Genomic DNA, 20,203 nt, shown 5'->3' on the forward strand with positions numbered 1-20,203 from the left:
CCGAAAATCAAGGAAATTAAGGAACTGAGATACCGAAGTTACCGAGAGTGAAAATTAGATATTTTTCAGACCATTTTTGTAAACAACCAACTTTCAATCAGAATCCAAAAGTAATATTTTTAAATTCTTTAATGTTTAGTAATAGTATAAATTTTGGCGCCAATCAAATACAAAAAAATGTTTCGAGGTGGTAAACCCACTGCTTCTCGGGTTTCTACGAATATACAAAAACCATCCACGAATAGGGTATTACCCTCATCAGCATCATCAAAAGGTGGTACTTCTGCTTCTTCGGGAGTAAAAGGAGTAGTCACTACACCATCCACTCCAAAGACAAGGCTATCAGCAGCATCATCGGTGGTGAGAACTTCCTCTTCATCGCAACCTCAACCATCTAAGAGCCCTAGTAATATTGGAAAGAATAATATACATTATAATCATAGAAATCCTAGTGAGGATATATCCCGAGAATCAAATAATAGTAAAATTGAGGAAGAAGATGACGACGATATGGAAATAATGTCAGTCAATGACCAATATCAATATTTAAAAGACTCGAACAAATCTAAGGATCAAAATTCTAGTATCAAGTCAATTAGATCAAGTCGATCGAGTAAATCTAATAGATCTACAATGTCGGAAATGGGTATGTCTGACGATTCAATCCCTTTGAAAATGAAAAAGAAGGTTCAAATTGAAACTCCAAGAGAAAGGGACTACAGAGATTCAAGAGATTCTAGTAGTACTCGTTCAATACCAACTGAGGAGCAAAATGAGGACTTTGGGGAAGAGCAAAGTGTATCCAGTTCAAATAATTCTCTTCATATTTTATCTTCTGTGAGAAGAAAGTTAAAGGAGGAAGAGGCAGAAGAAGAGCAACCTGTAAATAACAATCCCAGACCTTCAAGAATTGCTGAATATATCAAAAGATTTAGAACAGCTCCTCCTACACAGAGGAGTGAACGAAAACGTTTGGAATTTGAGGATGAAAAGGAAGAACCAATACCAGTACCAAGAAATGAGAGAAGGAAATCACCAGAGTTAGAATCTCTGGTTACTAATTCTAGAGAAGATAATCGATCATGGATGAAGAGAGCAATGCAAAGCTCCATAGATAGCTCTCATCCTTCCATAAGAAACATTAATCAAATGAAAGAATCGATCAAGCAAGAAATAATGGATGTGGAGGACAACATTGAGCGTGCAAAAAGATACTCTCAATTTAACCTAGATGAAGAGGAAGCCCTGGCCCTTTCAACACAAGATCATTTTTCATATATGGATACTCTAGACTTTAATATCAACGAACTTAATAATATTACAGATTTAGCTCTGGAAAATGGAAGTTTCAAAATGTTTGGGAATGTTGAAAGTATTCTGTCGAAGCTGTCTAACGAAAAAACCAATCAATCTAAGGACTCGATAAATTCTGAAAAGAAAATGGATGAAACTAGTGATTCAAGTGACGAAGAAAAACTAGATGAAATGTTTAGAAAAGGAGTATTATCGAGATTACAATCCATTGGGCTTCACGAGTCATATTTGGATCTGGAAAGTTATGATATTCTAAGTAGTAACGAGAAACCAAAAATTGAGAATGTCAAAGTTGATAAACTGGATGAGTTAAAGAAGGAAAGCGAGCAAGTTGAAAAATTGCTTCAAGGGAAAAAAAGCCGAGAGAATTCAATTATTTTAGAGAAAGAAAAGGAATTACCAAAACTTACTCAAAAAGATTCAAATCATTCAATACTAAGTAGTGTGAAATCCTCTTCCCAATCTTTGTTGTCTGAGGAAAAGTCACCTTCAAAATATGAGATTAGTATAGATCATGAAGATATGGAGGAAGGTTTCTTCCCTGTAGTAACCATTAAATCAGACAAGTCTGGCCCAGTTGTTTCTCAATCAATGGAATCATTAGAGAGTGACAATAGTGCGTTTGAGTCGAGACAATTAGACTTTGTTGACGAAGAAGAATTAATTCAAAGACAAAAGAAAAGCGAGCTAACACCACCAATGATGACAGAAAGTATTGACAGTCTTCTTGGTAAATCCATTGAGTCTGTTTCATCAGTATCATCTGCAAATGATAATGATATGAGTACTATGGGATATTGTCAACGAATGATTGAACAAATGGTTAGTTCAGAACCAGAACCTGAACCAGAAAAACCAATCATTGAAAAATCAATAGAAAAGAAAGAAGTAATTGATATTAATGATGATAATCATGAACTCTTTACCAATGATTACATTTGCCAAACACTACGACAAAAAATAGATCAATTGAAAAGCAGATTAGTAGAGTTGGAGAAGAAGGATTCCCTTCTCAAATACTAATAACATGGTTTGAATTTTGGCGCCAAAATTAAAAAGAATTTTCACGTTTAAACAAATTAAAAAAAAATGAATGAATTCTCGCCAACAACATCAACCCTAACAACGAGAGACGAACTCAGGAGAGTCATCACGGAAACATCAGAAAGAGGTCTTATTCATACATCAAAATGGCTCGGAGAACAATTAATATCACTGCCAAATGAAATACTTTCTAGAGTTGCAACCTCTACAAGTATTTGCACAAATACAATACAAGCAAATGAACAATCTTTATATGATCATTATACATTCGCAAAAACACTATTTGATTCAAAGGAATATTCTAGATGTGCTTTTATTTTACAAAAACAAACTAAACCATCGACAATGGAGTTGAATCAAAACAAAACTAGTCTATCATCATTCAGTAAGAAATGTTTATTTGTTGAATATTATGCTCTCTTCCTATCGGGTGAGCAACAAAAACAACAAGAAGTATTGGAATATAGTTTAAATAATTCATCAAGTACAACAGCTACTGGGGTAGGAACCAATGCTAATGCTCATCATCAAATGATTCATCAACAAAGAAATCAACAAAAACATCACAATCAAACTCAAAACAAATATCTTAGAACTATATTGAATGATCTTAAAACATTGCATACATTGGATCAAATGGATTCCTATCTCTACTATTTGTTTGGAGTCATACTAAAGGAAATGGAAATGAAGAGTAAAGCTCTCGATTGCTTTATCAAAAGTGTAAATTATGAACCACTTATGTGGGGAAGTTGGTTGGAAATTGTTTATATTCTTATTGATTTAATGCAAGATACTACTCAAAATGACAATCAATCCACTTTAATGTCTAACACATTTAAAAAGTTCAAAAGTATTTTAAAACAACATTGGATGATGAAGGTTTTCAAATCTAGACTTCAATTGGAAACTCTTTCAAGCCAAGGCAGTTTTACTCAATTAGATTTGGATGATGGCAATGAAAATCAAACATTCAACTTGATTCAAGATTTATGTTCACAATTTCCAAACTCTAATTATTTATATTCTCAACTAGCAATGTTGAGCTACCATCAACAAGACTTCCAACAAGCTCAAGAATATTTCGAACACATCAAAAAGAAAGATCCTTTTAGATTAGAGTTTTTGGATACATACTCTAATATTTTATATGTGAGAGAAGAAAAAGCTGAATTGAGTAAATTGGCACACGAACTACACTCAATAGATAAGTATAGAGTTGAGACATGTTGTGTTATTGGCAACTATTACAGTTTAAGAGGTGATCATGAAAAAGCTGTCTTGTATTTTAAGAGAGCACTTTCATTAGATCCAAAATATTTATCAGCTTGGACATTGATGGGACACGAGTATATTGAAATGAAGAATACTAAAGCTGCTGTTAATGCCTATAGAAGTGCAGTTGAAATTCAATCAACAGATTACAGAGCTTGGTATGGTTTAGGCCAAACCTATGAAATGTTAGACATGTCTGATTATGCTTTGTATTATTATAGCAAATCGTGTAGTTTAAGACCATATGATGGAAGAATGTGGTCTGCTCTTGCAAATTGTTATGAATCATTAGAACAATTTGATGATGCACTCAAATGTTATCAACGAGCATATGATAACAGAGGTGAACAATTGAGTACACTACTCAAGATGGCTAACATATTTAGAAGATTAGATCAAAATGATAGAGCAGTTGAATTATATTCGAAATGTTTAGGACACTATGAATCAGACAATGTTCCAAATCAACTTCATCAACAATTAAGTTCTGCTGATGAAGCTGGTATTTTACTTTTCCTTGCTGATTATTATTATGAAGTAGCTCAACAAGATGAACAATATATTGAAAGTGTGAAACAATATTGTATGTTACTAATGGATGATAGATTTACAGGTCTTCCAGAAAGAGATACAGCTACCCAATTACTTCATTCACTCAATTCTAATAACCTGTTACAACCTTCCTCATTTGAAAATCAGTTAGAATCAATTTCACAACAGCAATCCACACAAAGAATATTTGGTGGAGGAGTTTTAAATCCTCAAGATTATTCGATTGGTGGCAGTGATTCTCTAAACTTTTTGAAATAAATCATACATTCCTAATCACGACAGAGTTAGGGGAATTCGATAGAAGCTAGATTCTTGTGATGAGAAATACATTAGTTGTTTTATTGATACTTTCGAAGAATATTCTGAATTGTATCAAGCAGTTTGTCATGCACTATTGATACTCTTTTGAAACGAGAGTTGAGATTTTTCAACGAGCTTAGATTTATCTTTAGAATATTGATATAGTCAACTGGAACAAACCCATCATGAGGTCCTCTACTTATCTGATTATTACATCTCAAACCAGTTTCAATACTTTTCACCACTTGAAGGTTGACACGAGTTGCCATGATAAAGAATGGAATCATAAACATACTACAATTATTGAAATATTCTTTCTGAGACAAGTATGTAATTCTTAAACTTGATTCTTCTATTAAATCCTTTCTACTTGTAATAGATATCATTATACCCAATCTCAGACCCTCAATAAGAATATCTTGTGTGAATTGAATTCCATTCAAATATTCATCACAAATCTCATTTGAATTTTTGAAAATCTTGTCTCTAATATTGGCAATTAACAATTTGATAACTTCACTTCCAGTTTTCATCATGTCCATACTATTTTCGTGTGAAATTTTTTCGAGTAGGAGATTAGCAATTTGAGGATGCAATCGAACACCAGTCACCATTTCATAGAGCATTGGCAAACTTGACGAGAATTGTAAAACATCAATTTCTTGTAATGAGAAATTCTCAACAAATGAAATAGTTTTCACAGATTTGGTTTCCTGACTGGATAAGATTGGTTTCATGATATTTTGTGAATAGAATTTGGCAGAGTGGAGATGAAACTTTGAAATTTTCAATTCACCACAACCCATTTCGTACAATGCCAAATTAAGATAACTGTACGAGTTGAGTAGAGAAAGAGAATCATTACCCTTTGAAATGAACTTTCTTGATTTGAGTGCTGCTTGTTGTGCTTGTTCTTGATCACCACTTGATTGGAAACAAAGAGATTGAATAGAAAAGAAAAAGCGCTCCTCTCTTTCTTATTCGAATCTGATAGGCCACATTGTTTCATATTGCTGAATATACTTATCAAACTCTTCCCTTACCAAGTGAGGGTTTCTCTTTCGAAGACAAATGAAAAAGTTCAGTTGTAAAGGATTGGAAAAGTACCAAGAAAGAAACTCTATCGAATTTTCCAAATCAATCACTGCAAGTTTCTTATTTGGTGAAATTGGTTCGAAGAATTATCAGCCACATATAAATCTTCTCTTTTTTAAGTAGGATCTTGGGTCAAGCATTATATTGCTCGCAGAGTCTTTTAAATCAACAAACGTTATTGAATAAGTCTTTTATTGTGAAAATTTCGAAGCCTGCCAAGTCTAGTTATCATCACCACACAAATATTCAGTAACTTTTTCTTTTAGAATGTCATTCAAGGATTTGTCTGCTCCCCCCTCAAGATTTGAAGAAATAGAATCAAACCAATTTCCATTATTAACTCTTTCCAATTCTTCAGAATTGTTTAACAAAATACTTTCCAAAAAAATTTCGTCATTTGGATCAAGTTTGTTCAATAAGGTTAATACTTTTTGACAATTTTCGTTATTGGAGTACCTTTTAGTGTTTTGGTGACCAGCTCTATTAGATCTTAAAACGCATTTAGGAACAGGATCGCTCTCAGAGATTGGAGAATACCATAAAGTGATCTTTGTATCTTTGGTGTACAATTTTTTCTCGTCTTTTTCTTGGATAAAATTTTTAATTCCAACATTCAATACCTTTCGTTGGGAACCAGTGAAATAAACGTTTAAAAAAGAAGATAAGGAATGATCCTTATCTTCTGCAAGTTCCAGATGGGAATAATATTCTTTAAATATTGCTCTTTCTCTATAGTTTGCTGACAACAAGAGTTCAACCGAAAATGTTTCAAATTCAAATCTTTCTGGCAACATTAAAAGATTATCTCTATATTTCTCAACCACTTGGTAAACATCTTCTTTAATGCTTTCTAATGCATGTCTTTCATAATTCAACCTATCCATAATTACCATTGAGTTATACACTTGGAATTTGTTATATTTCTCATTACCTGCTAATCTTTCAAAATTAGCTTGTGATGATAATCTTGTCTCAATTTTACTTTTGTCAAGAGCTGAGACCAAAGCTCCAAGAGTTGAAATCGCACCACCTCCAATCAATAAAGATCTAGTTCTTTGATTCATTGCTGCAAAAGTGTAAATAAAGAAAACGCCAAGTGCATAAACGAGATATTTAAATGAGAATTCTATGTCAAGATATTTCCTGTCTTGGAATTCATAAGAATCAAGGGTCAATAACGGTGCAATCAGTAACAGAAGAGCAATACACCAGTGCCATGAGCTTAGGCTCTTCCACTTCCAAGTATCAGTAGGCTTCTTGGTTAATGGCTCTTGTTCTTGCTCAGACAAGCTTTCAACCACTACTTTGAATGACCTAAATCTCTTAACATTCAAGTTCTGCAAAAAAATTGGAGCAGAAAGCTTGGGGTTTCGTTTGGGAACAGCTTTAAGTAGGCTTCTTAACATTTTTTAATAATGGAAAAAAAAATTTTGATAATGATTATTTTATACATAATCTTTTTAGTAACAGAAATGGATAGAGATTCCATTTTGAACAAGAAATCATTATTATAATTATAATTATTATAAATTTGGAAATTCCTTTTATTGATTTTTAATTCAATTAACAACTTGGTTTTGGGAATGGCATTTTTAAACAAATACAGTTCTGTACGTTTTTATTTTAAAAACATTATTACCAATTTTACAATACCAAACAATGATTTAGAAATGAATCCATTTAAAGACCTACCCTCTATCTATTCAGCATTGAAAACTCCACAGTAATAATGTATTTCATACTCTCCCAATAATACACCCTCAATTATATTCTTCATAAAATCCTATTAAACTTCCTCTCCTCAATATTCCATTATCATCATCACTACAACCTTCTCTCCCTATTACATAACACCTCCAGAAGAACATTCCTCCAATAATAACAGCACGTTTATCAACTTCTTACTTTGAGGCTTATTTAAAATTGTTTGTGCTTTAGAAATTTTTTAAAGTTTGAAAAAAATCAGCGAAGAGATAGACGACAATAGACCAAACAACAACGTGAAAATATATATTTATTTCATGTGAAACCTACAAAATTCAAAATGAATGAATCTTTTCTCTGTCAATGAAAAAAGAGGATATACACTTTTTAATTTATTTCTTTTTTCGAATTTCACGCTCTTCTGTTCCGATTAGATTCGAATATTGATATTTAGATATGTTCCAGCCAAATGTGTGAAAAACAACAAGCATTATTGTGTATTAAGTCAACTCCAAAATATATAAAAAAATTGAGAAATTACGAATTATACATCATTAGTTCTGTATTTTTTGATTGCGTTCAGGAGGAAGCAATTTGAAAAAAGCAATTCGGAGGTTAATGAAATAATTCAATTAAGGGTGATGCACGATGAAGAAAATTGATAGCTGTAGCATAAATCATTCAATTTACAATTAGATATTAATTTTTATTGAATATGAACATTTTCATATTTGATTTTATTGTCTTATACATATTCATTAAAATCCATCTCACTACTTTCTATTTTGCTTTGTTGTGAATACTATCACAAGTTGATACATCTTGTTCTTCAACCTTCATCTATATTGTTTTCGGAGGCTTGTTGAAAAATTCTTCATCAAATCATCAAATAAAATATTAAAAAAAAATGTCTTCATCACAAAACAATAACTCGCTGCGTAATTCTTCATCCATGATGATGAACGGAATGAATCAGCAAAAGATGGGCAATAATAATAATACAAGTAGATCGCAACATCCTAATCAACATTATGATCATTTTGCGAGAGAGGTACTACAACGTGTAATTTCGGATACATGTAGATATTATGGATTTCATGCTATTAAAAGTAGTACAAGTGATTTTTTAATTGATTTGGTGCAAATGTTTATTCAAAAAATTGCCACAACAAGTGTAATGTATAGTAGTCATTGTGGAAGAACAGAACCAAATGTATTTGATGTTGAAAAATCATTAAATCATCATATGGGCTTGGATATTAACGATTTATTATCTTTCTTTTACATTTTACAAGATAAATCTGAAGAAAATTCTGTTGATTTGTCAACATTTGAATTTGGTAAGTTTGATAAAAATAATCAAATAACCTTTAACTTTATTTAGACATTCCTGATATTCCTAAAGCACCACTTTCAAGTTTAATGTCATGTCCACAAACTCATTTCCATTTACTCTATAAAAACAAAGCAAAATCACTTTTATTTATTGATGAAGAAGAGGAAGAAGAACATGAAAGACAAATTAAATTAATTGAACAACAAAAACCAACATTTCTACCAGCTTTACCACCTAAACATACATTTAGATTTACTCCTATTATGAATAAGAGAACAAGAGATCAATATAGAATTCAATTAGAAAAGACAAGACAAAGAAGACATATTGAAGAATCTTTAACAAGACTTCATGAAGCTGAATTGAAACAAGTTCGTGATTTATTAGAATTGAATGAAGTAAATGGAGAAAATGCATCACAACAATTGGAACAATTAATTAAAACCAAGAAAAAGACAATTGTCCAAAAGAATGATGTTTTATTACATCTTGAAAAGAAACCAACTACAAATGTATTAACTCAAAAGAAGAAGGAAGAACAAGCAATTCAACAATCTATTACAGAAGATGATGAGGAACCTGTTGAAGAGGTTGCTGTAGAGGATAACATTCAAACAATTGTTAATCCATATTTACAAATTGAAAAACAAAGAGTTTCATTGGCAGTTCAAAGAAATGTTACAAACAGTTCATCAAATCCTCATAATGTCACAAGGTTGACCAATATTCTAACAACACCTAAAAAGAGCACAACTATTAAGAAACCTTTTATTTCACTTATTACAAGAGATGACAGTGCAGAAGTTCAAGCAAATAATTTAATGAAAAGTGGTGCTATTGCTAATACTACTCAAACATTATCAACAATATCAAATGATGATGGTTATATTGATAATGCTCAAATAACTCCAAAACAAAAAAAGAATTCCATAATGGAAACATCTATTGGAGGTTCAATCAACAGATCTGCTTCATCATCTGTTTTGAATGATTCAACTTTAATGCCACCACCTTCTTCTCTTCCTCCTCAATTTGCACCTCCAACCTTCCTCTCTAGTCTTATGGGTTCAAATACTGCTGTAAATAATGAAGTTATTGAACCAATCATTAGTAATAATCAACCAATGTTAAATATTGGAAGTTCTATTGCCCCTCCTCCCTCATCTGATTTTGAAGAGGATGAATTTGAAGAAGTTGAAATTGATGAACCAAATTCTAAAAAGTTGAAATTTTAAACTAGGAAAACAAATACTTCTAAGTACGATTATAATAATAAATATAATGTTACAAAATTGTATTTGACACTCTAATTTACACAGTTATTTTACAAAAATGAATTAAGCATACACACATTTGTGCAGTAAGAAACCGAAATATTTGTACCAATCAATCTTTCTAATCAAATTAACTCTGGTAATATAATTTCCAGTTACGAGTCTAAAATATCCAGGAGTTGTTTTACTCCAATCAATGAATTGTTGTTGAAAGGTATTAATTACATCAACCAACCATAAACTGGAAGATGAAACAACTTCATTATTGAAAATAATTTCATGCTGTAAATAATCATCTGTAAATTCTGCAGTACTATTTTGAGCACTATATGAATTTAACCACCAACTAATAATATCATAAATAAGAGTTGGTTGTTTTGAAATGGCTACCATCTTTTTTTCACATCCATCTGCAAATAATCTGGTAAATTTAACAAGTGAGGCATCCATTAATGGTGTTTTTGCCACATAATTAACAGGAAATAGATAAATCTTACTTCTCAATTCATCATATGAAAATATTACATCTCTAGATTTAACATCAAAACCCATATTATATTCTCCATCAAAATCTGTTTGATTTGTTGTTCCTCCATATAAAACAATTTTACCAATTTTATCAAATATATATTCATCCCTTTCTCTACAATATTGTAGAGTTTTAGCTAAATTAGTAACTGGTCCTAATACCAGAAAGTTAATAGTATCAGAAGCAGATTTAATAATCTGATATGACTTTTCTAAATAATCATCTTGAAATTCATAATTAAGATCATATTTTCCAGTTCTATTTTGTAAAACTTTGTGTATAAAATCTCCTAACATGTATTTTCTCATACGTATACCATCTTCAGATGAAAATCTTTGTCCTTTATCATTAGTCATATGGTCTCCTCTTAATAATAAAGTATTATTAATATTATATGTTTGTCTATTATAAATGAATGTATTTCTCTTATTTAAAAACATTTTCCAAATATCAGAAATTGCAAATGTTTCATCTCCTATTTTTAATTCATCAAAATCATCACCACTATCCTGTAATTCACTTGATGTTGTTACAAGTGCCATTAATGTTTTGTTTTTTGAATTTCTAATCATTAAATTCAAAGAAATTAAATGATTAACAGAAATATCCGAATGAATAATCCATTGATCTGTATTCTTTATTTTAGTAGTATAGGGTTGTCTCACTACATTTATGAATATCCCAATCACTGCCGCTATAAACACAACTGCTAATCCAATAGAAAATAAAAGAGTTTGAGCTGTGTGTTCTTTCATTTTTTTTTACTGCATGATGAAATTTTCCAAAGCCTTTGCAAAAAGATAATCAATTGATTATGATGATGATTTACTTTTTATTTATTTTTTAATGGAAATTCATACAAATGATGAATGAAGAATGTTTATAGCCAAGAAAATTACAATTTCAATATTTTCTGATATTCTTCATCGGGTGATGAAAGTTTATTTAATTATTTATCATACATCAGGCGGGAAAAATATTCAATTAAAATTTGTGATGAAAAAATTACTTCATAAAAAAAAGTGAAAAAAAAAAGCATCAACAAATTTTCAGAGTTGTTCTGAGAACATTAAATTTATAACCATCAACAAATTTTAAAGCGGATTCACACAATTTTGACCATATTATCATCATAGTTAACAAAACAATAACAACAATATCATTGGAAAATTATGAAAAGAGATAAAAAATTTGCCAATATCAAGAATAAGATTCAAAATCTTAAAAAGAGAAAAACAACTCCAAATGAAAAGAAGAGACAAGTACAGTATAATGAAGATGATGATATTATTCATTCATCGGAAGAAGAATTTGAAGTGAGTGCTGAACAATTAGCTAAAACAGCTGATGATGATGATGAAAAAGTTATTAGAGATGCAAGTGAAGTTGTTGAACAAAAAGAAGAAGAAGAAAAATTGACAGCTGCAGAAAAGAGAGTTTTAAATGCTAAACAATTTTTAGATAATTTGAAACAATATGAAGGTAAAGTATTTCATTTTGAAATTTTATAATTTTCATGATATTTAACAGAGGATAAAGAGGATCAAGATGAATACAATCAAATGTTAAATGAACAAGATCCTATTGCTCAAGCTCTTAAAAGAGAAGCTGTAAGTATTGATTTAATATTTCTATTATTTACTTACTTTTTATAATAATACATGATATTTACATTTAATATAATACTTAACATTTACTTTATAATACTTAACATTTACTTGATAACTACTTGATATTTACTTAACATTTACCTTTTTTTGATAAAAATTATTAACTTTAATAGTTAAAAGCAAAGAAACAAATACCTTCAAGTTATCATAAATATCTTGAAGAATTAGATTTCAAAGATGAAGGAGTAGTGACATTTTTGAAAGGACATAAAAAACCACCTACTTGTATTTCATTGGATAATACAAATTCACAACAATTAAAAGGATTTTCAGTTGGTAAAGATGGATGTATTATAAATTGGGATTTTAACAAGGGAAGTAAAATATCAATTACCAAAAAAGCACATGATAATTTAGAAATTTTATCTTGTGCACTAAGTTTTGATGGAAATATATTAGCAACAGGAGGAAAAGATTGTAAAATTCGATTATGGGATACAAAAACAATGAAACAAATTGATGTTTTAGATGGACATTTTAAACCAGTTACAAGTTTAGCATTCCAAATGGGACATTTATCAAATATTACTGGTTCTTCAAATAATTCTTCATATGCTTATCAATTATATTCAGGTTCTATGGATAGAACTGTTAAAGTTTGGGATGCTAAAGAATGTTCATTTGTTGATACTTTATATGGTCATGAAAGTGAAGTACAAGGTATTGATACAATGATTACTCCACACGCTCTAAGTTGTGGTTCTGATGCAACTTTAAGATATTGGAAAGTTGAAGATGAAACTCAACTCATTTACAAATCTTCTACTACTAAATATAGTATTGATTGCATGAAAATGTTAAGAGAAAATTGCTTTTTAAGTGGTTCACAAGATGGTTCTCTTTCTTTATGGTTAAAGACAAAGAAAAAACCAATTTCACATTTCCCTTCTGCTCATGGTGGTGAATGGATTACTTCTGTTGGTGCTTTACGTTTCTCTGATATTGCTGCAAGTGGTTCTTCAGATGGTTATATGAAATTATGGAGATGTGATCCAAATACAAAGGTTTTACAATTGAAGAATAATATTCCAATGGCTGGTTTCATTAATTCTATAGAATTTAATTCAAATGGTCAATTTTTAGCTGCTGCAATTGGTCAAGAACATCGTTTAGGAAGATGGTCAAGAAGACCACAAGCCAAGAATGGTATTGCAATTGTTAAATTATTATCAGAAGAAACGATAGAAAAGGCAAAATTAGATCCATCCAATAATTATGTTAAACATTCTGATCGTGATAATGAATATGACGATTTTGCAGGTGACGAAGAAGAGGAAGATGATAGTGGTAACTTTTTCTTATAAATAAATTATTTTAGTTCAATCTTAAATTCCAGCCAATAGGTTTTACTCTTTGTGGAGCCATAGTTCAATAGTTAATGATCAGCTTATTGTAAAGAATGGCGTTTATTCATCATCTTCCATATCAGAGAATGGTTCTGAAATATCTGAAATGGCTGAATCTTCTTCATCTTGTTCTTCTTCTACTTTGGTTGGATTTTCTTCATATTTCACATACTGTAATTTACCTTGTTGAATTCTCTTAGATTCTTCAGCTTGAAGGAATTGTTTAAGTGTTTCAGTAATTTCCTTTGATTTAACAGATCCAATTTGAGCACATTCTAAAATTTGATCCTTTGTCAAAGCCAAACCACCACCTTTTTGAATGGCACACAATTCCTTGTGAGCATTAAGGGCAATGGTCATAAAACCTTCTGCAATCATTTCCTCTTTTTTACATGGATCAACAACGAATAAAGTAGCCGAATCATGATCAAAGAATGAAAAAGATGTACAAATAGGAATGTGATGAACACTCAATGGAACTGGTTGTCTATCTTGAACAGTGTGAACAACAACTCTATCACCTTCAATTGTAACTTCAGGTCTCTTAAAATGTAAAAGTGCAGCAACAGCAGCTAAATGACAACAATCAAAAACATTTCCATCATCTTGTAAAATATGTACATCAACACGTAAACTCCAAACCTTTCTTCCTGCAATAATACATAAAGCTTCTGTATCAATAGATCTTGATCCTCTTAAAGAACGATCAATAACTCTTCCAATTTCAATACATAATTCTCTTTGTTGAGATGTTTGTTTTGTTCCTATTGGTCTTGAACCAACTGTACTAAAATCTATTTGAAATGTTAAAAATCCTTCGTTTGGTCTATCCATATATGGTTCCATAATACTACAAGAAACAATTCCCAATGCAATTGTATTTCCTAATGTAACTTGAACTTGTCCTGAAGGAACAGCAAGTTCTTGTGAAGATGTTGGTAAAGAAAATTCAATACTTCTATAATCATATAAATCACGTCCATCAATTCTTAAAATACTCGGGAGTGAGGATGATGATGATGACGATACTATTGGAGTTGATTTCTTTGAATCCGATTTATTTGTACTTGTTGGAGTATTAGATTCAATAGGCTTGTTTTCATCAAGTGTTGTTAGAATAAAATTCTTTTCATTGCTCGAAAGTGCTGAAGGCTTTAAAGACATTTTTTTATAAATTTAAATTCCAAAACATTTTTGAAATAATTATTTTATGATGAAATATTATGAATTCATTGGTTTTATAATGTTGATTGAATCTAAATTTCACTAATAGATTGACTATCAATTTGTAAAGATAACGAAAGATTTTATTAATATTAAATTTAATATAAAAAAATGGAGAATATGCAAAGAATAGTTCAACTTTCATGGATTCCCGATAAGAAGGTTGATATTGATAGAGATTGTGATATGTGTATATTATTTCATGATTCACCATGTGCTAATCAATTTGATTCCTTCTTAACAAGTAAGAATGAAACAGATTTTGATAAAGTTAAACAATGTTTGGATGCTAACAAGGCTCTTTTTGATACGAGACAAGAGGAAATTCATCAAAAGATTCAACCATTCTTTCCAAAGAATAATTAAACCACGAGGAAGAAGAAGTGGTAATTGTTCTATCTAACAAGAACAAAAACAACAACAAGAATTTTCCTTCTATTAATGATTGGCTATATGAAACTAACAAGAAAGAGGAGTAAAAAAGGACTAATAGCTCCACAAAGATTACATTTTGAACTAGTCACGACACTATAATAACATGATAATTCATCATTGTGATGATGATAAGATTGAAGGCTTTAAATTATTTAATTGAATTTAATTAAAAAAATAAATGCAAAACATTCAACAAGAAGCCTAATTTTATCATACATTAATAATAACTAATAACTAAATAATCCTACAAAGAGGAAGATAAAGTTTATAATTGTATATAATAATGCCACCAAAGAAAAACAATCAACCTAAAATAACTGCCTTTATTTCAAAAAAGTCTTCTTCAACTAATGAATCATCTTCCGAAGAGCCTTTAAAACTGTCAGATCTACTACCACCATCATTAGCTTCATTTGCATCATCATCATTAATAGAACAATCAAAGGAACATCATCATGGAGAACATATACAAATTGCAACAGAACATCAAGAAACCTTTCAACCACCACCATCATCATCATTCTTATCTGGAACACCAGGATTATCTTTACCTAATAATGATGGTTCTTTATTGTCACTATTTGGAGGAGAATACTTGACTGAAATCATTCCAATTGAACAAGATAATCAACATCATCCAACAACACTTTTTGAAACTAATATTTCAAAATCATTGGAAAATCAGAATGCTCCATTAAATATTAGTGATCTTATGATGGATGATTTACATATTGGTGGAATTGGTAGTGGAGTTGATTCAACCCCAAGTTTGGATGAATTAAAGAATCTTGATATTGGAAAATATATTGAAGAACAAACAGGTTCAGCTACAAATCAAGTACAAACAGCAATGCAAATTTGTAACATTTTCAGAGAACCTGGTAATCAACAAAATTCAGAATTGTTAAAACAAGCAACAAGTTCCTTGATAGATCAACAAGAAAATGAAAGTGATGATGATGATAATAGAAGTGTAATGACAGAATCATCTCAAGTAACATCTGAAAATTATAAAGGAGATGATTTTGATGAAATTTATGGACCAGATGAGGGTGAAGGAGATTATGATTATTTGGATGATATCTTGAAAGGAATGTTAAAAAGAAAAAAGAGAAAGAGAGCAATGAAATCTAAAAAAACTAGGAAAAAGAAGGAAGACAAAATACCAAAAGAGGTTAAAGAAATGTTAGGTGAAGCAAATCTTGAATTTATTGGTGCAAATTTTTCAAAAGCAGTTCAAATTTTATTAGAAGTTATTCGTGTTTGTCCAAATATTTCTGATCCATATCATACACTGGGTCTTATTTATGAAGAATTGGGTATTTTAGATAAGGCAACTGATTTTTATTTAATTGCTGGTTTACTTTCACCAACAAATTTAGAGTTTTGGAATAGACTTTCAGAATTATGCATCTCAACAAACAAACTTCAACTTGCTGCTTATTGTTTGAGAAGAATTTACTTAATTGATCCAAAGAATTATAACGCAAGAATCAAACAATGTGAACTTTTCATGATACTTAATCAACCACAAAGAGCCATTAATGGATACAAATCACTTTTGAAACAATTTCCTGGTGATGTTCCAGTTGTAATGTCATTGGCAAAGATTTACTATGAACTTAATAGAGTTTTTGATGCTATTGATGTTTTACAAGAGGCAATTTCTAGAGATGAACAACGTGTAGATTTAACTCTAGTGAACATGCTCGCAGAGTTATTCATCAATGAAGGTTGGTATGAAAAGGCTGTCAAACTTATTGAAAGAATTAGTGTTCAACAAAATTGTCCAATTGAAATTATGCCACCTGATATTTCTTCAAAATATGCAATTTCTCAAACCTATTTAGGAAAGCTTTCTAATGAAAAAGTTGAAAGTATTTTTGAAGATATTTTAAAATCACCTGTTGCAGAATTTGGTGATTTATTTTTCAGTATTGCAGAAATGTATTACGTTGTCAATGAATTTAGGAAAGCACTTAATGTTTACTCACTACTTACAACAAGTGAAGTTTATAATAAGGCATCAATTTGGTTAAGAATTGCTGAATGTTACAAATCTTTGAATGAAGTTGATGAATCAATCAAGTATTGTGAAATGGTTCTCCATGTAATTCCTGACAATGTTGAAGCTAGAATATTATTGAGTGAAATTTATAAGGATATTGGTGATATTCAAAAGGCTGTTGATGTTCTTGAACATTCTGGTAGTGAAAGAGCAAAGAAAGATTTGGCCTCTCTCAGAAAATCATTTGACAAGTCTAGTAATGGTAACGATGATGATTACAACAGTGATGATGATGATAGTGATAAAGAGGGAGACTATTCATCTGATGAAGATACAGAACAAGAGAAGGATCCAGATTTTAACCCTGAAGATATAGAACCAAGTGATGATGACATTAATTTACCTGACGATATGGAAGATGAAAAAACTGAGGAACAAAATAGAACTGAAAAAGTTAAAGATATTAGAATTATGGTTAAGAAAGCTTGGATTTTACATTCGACTGGACAACATGAGGAATTTATCAAAACTGCTCTTCCAGTAGTTTTGAGTATTCTTGATCTTGATCAGGAAAATCCAGAATGGATGAAAGAATTAGGAAAGAGGAAGAAACGTATCATTCTCAATTATGATATTGGTCTCAAGAGACAAAGAAAAAAGATTGTTGATGTATCTAAGGAAGATGGTTGGACATGGACTGAAGCATTAAGTGCTATGGGAGATTATAATCTTTATACTTTTATTGTTGCTCTGTGTAAAGTATTGGCATATTGTCAACAGAATGAGGAATGTTTAAGAATATTATCAGTTTTACTTTTAAATTCAAGATCCACAAGAAAAAAGTTTACATTCAAATCACATGAAGAAAAACAAAGAAAGAGGCAACATTTAAGATATTTATATGTTGCTGTTTCGTATAATAGTGGATTTTACAAACGTGCCTATAATGCAATTCGTCCAATTATTTCAGACAAACCATACAGCATACCATTACTTAATCTTTTCAATAAGATTACAACTAGAGTTGGTAATATTTTAGCAAATCATGGTTTCATGTTAAGATTATTGGACAAACATCCACAATCAGTTCCATTAATGCTCCTGGTTGGTCATAATTGTGCTATGAGTGGAAGTCACAAATTAGCTATTGGTGAATATTTTAGAGCTTATAGATTTATGCCAAATGAACCAATAATTAGTTTGTGTCTAGGATTGAGTTATCTCAATTTAGTTATGAATAGAAGAACTGCTAATAGAAATCTTCATGTCATGCAAGCATTCACATTCCTGTATAGATATTTTGAATTACGAGAGGGAAATCAAGAAGCTCACTTTAATTTGGCTCGTGCATATCATCAACTTCGTTTATATCATTTAGCAACACCTTATTATAAGAAAGTACTTGAATTATCTGATTCTGGTAAAATTCAACCTGATTCTGATTTGAAGAGAGAAGCTGCTTATAATTTATCATTAATTTATAAGGAATCGAGTAATTATTCACTTGTAGAATATTTAACTGAAAAGTATTTGACAATTTAAATAAATTTCAATAAGAATTGATTGGAAAATTTCAAATAATATTTCAAATAAAAATAATTCAAGAAACAATTTATATTAAATTATAATAATAAATTATTGGAACAACTTTTTAGCAATGGTAGTAACATGTTTTCCTTGGAATCTTGCCATTTCCTTTTCTTGATCAGATGGCAATCTTTCACCTTTTCCACCAGCTATTCAAGTAATTAACGTTAATAAATATCAAAAATGATGATTCTCAAACTTACCAATAGTAGCACAACCATATGGTGAACCTCCCTTAATTTCATCCAAACCCATTTGAGTTGAACATGAATAAGGTAAACCAACATAAACCATACCATGGTGAAGAAGGACTGTTGAAAAAAATGAAATAATTGTTAAATAGAGGACCGTAATTGTACCAAATAAAGTTAAAAACGGTAAATGGTTGTTTACCAAATATAGTATAAGCTATACTCACCTGGTAACGAAGAAAGCACCGTAACCTCATTTCCTCCATGTTGTGTAGCACTGGAAGTAAAGAAGGAACCAACCTTACCAACCAAAGCACCACTTGCCCAATGTCCACCAGTTGCATCCAAGAAGGACTTTAATTGAGCTGTCATGGTACCAAATCTGGTTGGAGAACCGAAAATAATTGCATCATAGGATGGAAGTTCAGCAGTAGTTGCCTATTACATGTTTTGAAAATGATAATATCAATAATTTCGATTTCGAATTTTAAAGTTAGTTATTTGATCATCAATGAATTCAAATATCAAAATAAACATCAATCAAATAAAATATGAAAACATACAATTGGAATGTGAGCAAAAGCCTTTTGAGCATCAATAGCATTCATCTTTTCTAAAACTTCAACTGGCAGAGTTTCTGGAACTCTCTTTACAACAACTTCAGCTCCTTCAACTTGTCTTGCACCTTCAGCAATGGCCTCTATGAGAATTATTTAATTAGAAAGTATTGATCAAAATTGGATCATGTTTTTTGAGTTTGTAATAATTGAATGGTTGATCAAATTAATTGAAGAATAAATACTGTGAACAGAGAGTTTAGAATAGATATTATTATCAAACAATAACTTACCTAACCAGCCATTTGCCAGATGTGACCATATGTTGAGTAAAAGAGAACGAGTACCTTGACCATTTATTGTGTTGATTTGTTTTTTTTGATTTGTTTGAATTTGATCTTTTGGTGTTTTAGGATTTTGTGATTTATTTGTAACCTTGTTAACATTGATCAGTGTTGTAAAGTCAAAATCAATGAATTTCAAAGATTCTTTAAAGATTGATTTATATTTTCAATTACAATTTCATATTCCTCTTGTCAGTTATTGAAATAGTCAATTACACAATTTACTAATTTCTTTGATACTTCAATTCTACCATCCATTCATTTCAGAATTTGAATCAAAATGTTCCTCACAACCTCTCCTTCGCATTCTCTTTTAACAATCGAATGCACATAAACCAATCATTGGTTCATTTTCAAAATTTATTCTTCACGGCACTGCAAATTTAATTCTTTTTTTAAATTCCAACAATAAAAAAAT

At 30.5% G+C, this 20,203-nt stretch overlaps 9 protein-coding genes across 9 annotated transcripts; 5 read left to right on the top strand and 4 right to left on the bottom strand.

Annotated features, from left to right (window-relative positions):
* Nucleotides 1-177: 177 nt before the first annotated feature.
* On the top strand, nt 178-2,337 carry NAEGRDRAFT_67117 (uncharacterized protein; the record flags this gene model as incomplete). Its single annotated transcript, XM_002677697.1, has 1 exon — nt 178-2,337. The coding sequence occupies one exon, from the start codon at nt 178-180 to the stop codon at nt 2,335-2,337; it is 2,160 nt and encodes a 719-aa protein (XP_002677743.1).
* A 273-nt stretch (nt 2,338-2,610) lies between these two features.
* On the top strand, nt 2,611-4,068 carry NAEGRDRAFT_806 (uncharacterized protein; the record flags this gene model as incomplete). Its single annotated transcript, XM_002677698.1, has 2 exons — nt 2,611-2,708; nt 2,745-4,068. Coding segments are annotated over 2 exons (1,422 nt in total), but the record flags the coding sequence as incomplete, so codon positions are not given.
* A 1,733-nt stretch (nt 4,069-5,801) lies between these two features.
* On the bottom strand, nt 5,802-6,986 carry NAEGRDRAFT_67119 (uncharacterized protein; the record flags this gene model as incomplete). Its single annotated transcript, XM_002677792.1, has 1 exon — nt 5,802-6,986. One exon carries the CDS (start codon nt 6,984-6,986, stop codon nt 5,802-5,804), a length of 1,185 nt encoding a protein of 394 aa, XP_002677838.1.
* A 1,205-nt stretch (nt 6,987-8,191) lies between these two features.
* On the top strand, nt 8,192-9,855 carry NAEGRDRAFT_67120 (TAF3 RNA polymerase II; the record flags this gene model as incomplete). Its single annotated transcript, XM_002677699.1, has 2 exons — nt 8,192-8,624; nt 8,669-9,855. The coding sequence occupies 2 exons, from the start codon at nt 8,192-8,194 to the stop codon at nt 9,853-9,855; spliced, it is 1,620 nt and encodes a 539-aa protein (XP_002677745.1).
* A 102-nt stretch (nt 9,856-9,957) lies between these two features.
* NAEGRDRAFT_67121 (uncharacterized protein) lies at nt 9,958-11,178 on the bottom strand (the record flags this gene model as incomplete). Its single annotated transcript, XM_002677793.1, has 1 exon — nt 9,958-11,178. One exon carries the CDS (start codon nt 11,176-11,178, stop codon nt 9,958-9,960), a length of 1,221 nt encoding a protein of 406 aa, XP_002677839.1.
* Nucleotides 11,179-11,449: 271 nt separating this feature from the next.
* NAEGRDRAFT_79597 (U3 small nucleolar interacting protein 2) lies at nt 11,450-13,420 on the top strand. Its single transcript, XM_002677700.1, has 3 exons — nt 11,450-11,905; nt 11,954-12,033; nt 12,207-13,420. Exons 1-3 carry the CDS (start codon nt 11,596-11,598, stop codon nt 13,395-13,397), a joined length of 1,581 nt encoding a protein of 526 aa, XP_002677746.1. The 5' UTR covers nt 11,450-11,595; the 3' UTR covers nt 13,398-13,420.
* A 62-nt stretch (nt 13,421-13,482) lies between these two features.
* Nucleotides 13,483-14,603, bottom strand: NAEGRDRAFT_79598 (3' exoribonuclease domain-containing protein; the record flags this gene model as incomplete). Its single annotated transcript, XM_002677794.1, has 1 exon — nt 13,483-14,603. The coding sequence occupies one exon, from the start codon at nt 14,601-14,603 to the stop codon at nt 13,500-13,502; it is 1,104 nt and encodes a 367-aa protein (XP_002677840.1). The 3' UTR covers nt 13,483-13,499.
* A 778-nt stretch (nt 14,604-15,381) lies between these two features.
* Nucleotides 15,382-18,677, top strand: NAEGRDRAFT_79599 (transcription factor IIIC-gamma subunit; the record flags this gene model as incomplete). Its single annotated transcript, XM_002677701.1, has 1 exon — nt 15,382-18,677. The coding sequence occupies one exon, from the start codon at nt 15,382-15,384 to the stop codon at nt 18,646-18,648; it is 3,267 nt and encodes a 1,088-aa protein (XP_002677747.1). The 3' UTR covers nt 18,649-18,677.
* Nucleotides 18,678-18,701: 24 nt separating this feature from the next.
* On the bottom strand, nt 18,702-19,814 carry NAEGRDRAFT_79600 (multimeric flavodoxin WrbA). Its single transcript, XM_002677795.1, has 5 exons — nt 19,740-19,814; nt 19,448-19,584; nt 19,112-19,322; nt 18,897-19,004; nt 18,702-18,842 (listed from the first exon to the last, which is right to left on the bottom strand). The coding sequence occupies exons 1-5, from the start codon at nt 19,795-19,797 to the stop codon at nt 18,742-18,744; spliced, it is 615 nt and encodes a 204-aa protein (XP_002677841.1). The 5' UTR covers nt 19,798-19,814; the 3' UTR covers nt 18,702-18,741.
* Between the last annotated feature and the right edge of the window lie 389 nt (nt 19,815-20,203).

This window comes from Naegleria gruberi, assembly GCF_000004985.1.
Source record: "Naegleria gruberi genomic scaffold NAEGRscaffold_21, whole genome shotgun sequence".
Taxonomy (NCBI): domain Eukaryota; phylum Heterolobosea; class Eutetramitea; order Acrasida; family Naegleriidae; genus Naegleria; species Naegleria gruberi.

Excerpts from the sequence above, each read along its gene's own strand:
- NAEGRDRAFT_79597 (XM_002677700.1), top strand. The coding sequence starts at position 11,596 with ATGAAAAGAGATAAAAAATTTGCCAATATCAAGAATAAGATTCAAAAT. Across the intron at positions 11,906-11,953 it reads TAATTTGAAACAATATGAAG|AGGATAAAGAGGATCAAGAT; the intron begins GTAAAGTATTTC and ends GATATTTAACAG. Across the intron at positions 12,034-12,206 it reads AAGCTCTTAAAAGAGAAGCT|TTAAAAGCAAAGAAACAAAT; the intron begins GTAAGTATTGAT and ends TAACTTTAATAG.
- NAEGRDRAFT_79600 (XM_002677795.1), bottom strand. The coding sequence starts at position 19,797 with ATGGTCAAGGTACTCGTTCTCTTTTACTCAACATATGGTCACATCTGG. Across the intron at positions 19,585-19,739 it reads TCACATCTGGCAAATGGCTG|AGGCCATTGCTGAAGGTGCA; the intron begins GTTAGGTAAGTT and ends TAATTCTCATAG. Across the intron at positions 19,323-19,447 it reads CTTTTGCTCACATTCCAATT|GCAACTACTGCTGAACTTCC; the intron begins GTATGTTTTCAT and ends AACATGTAATAG.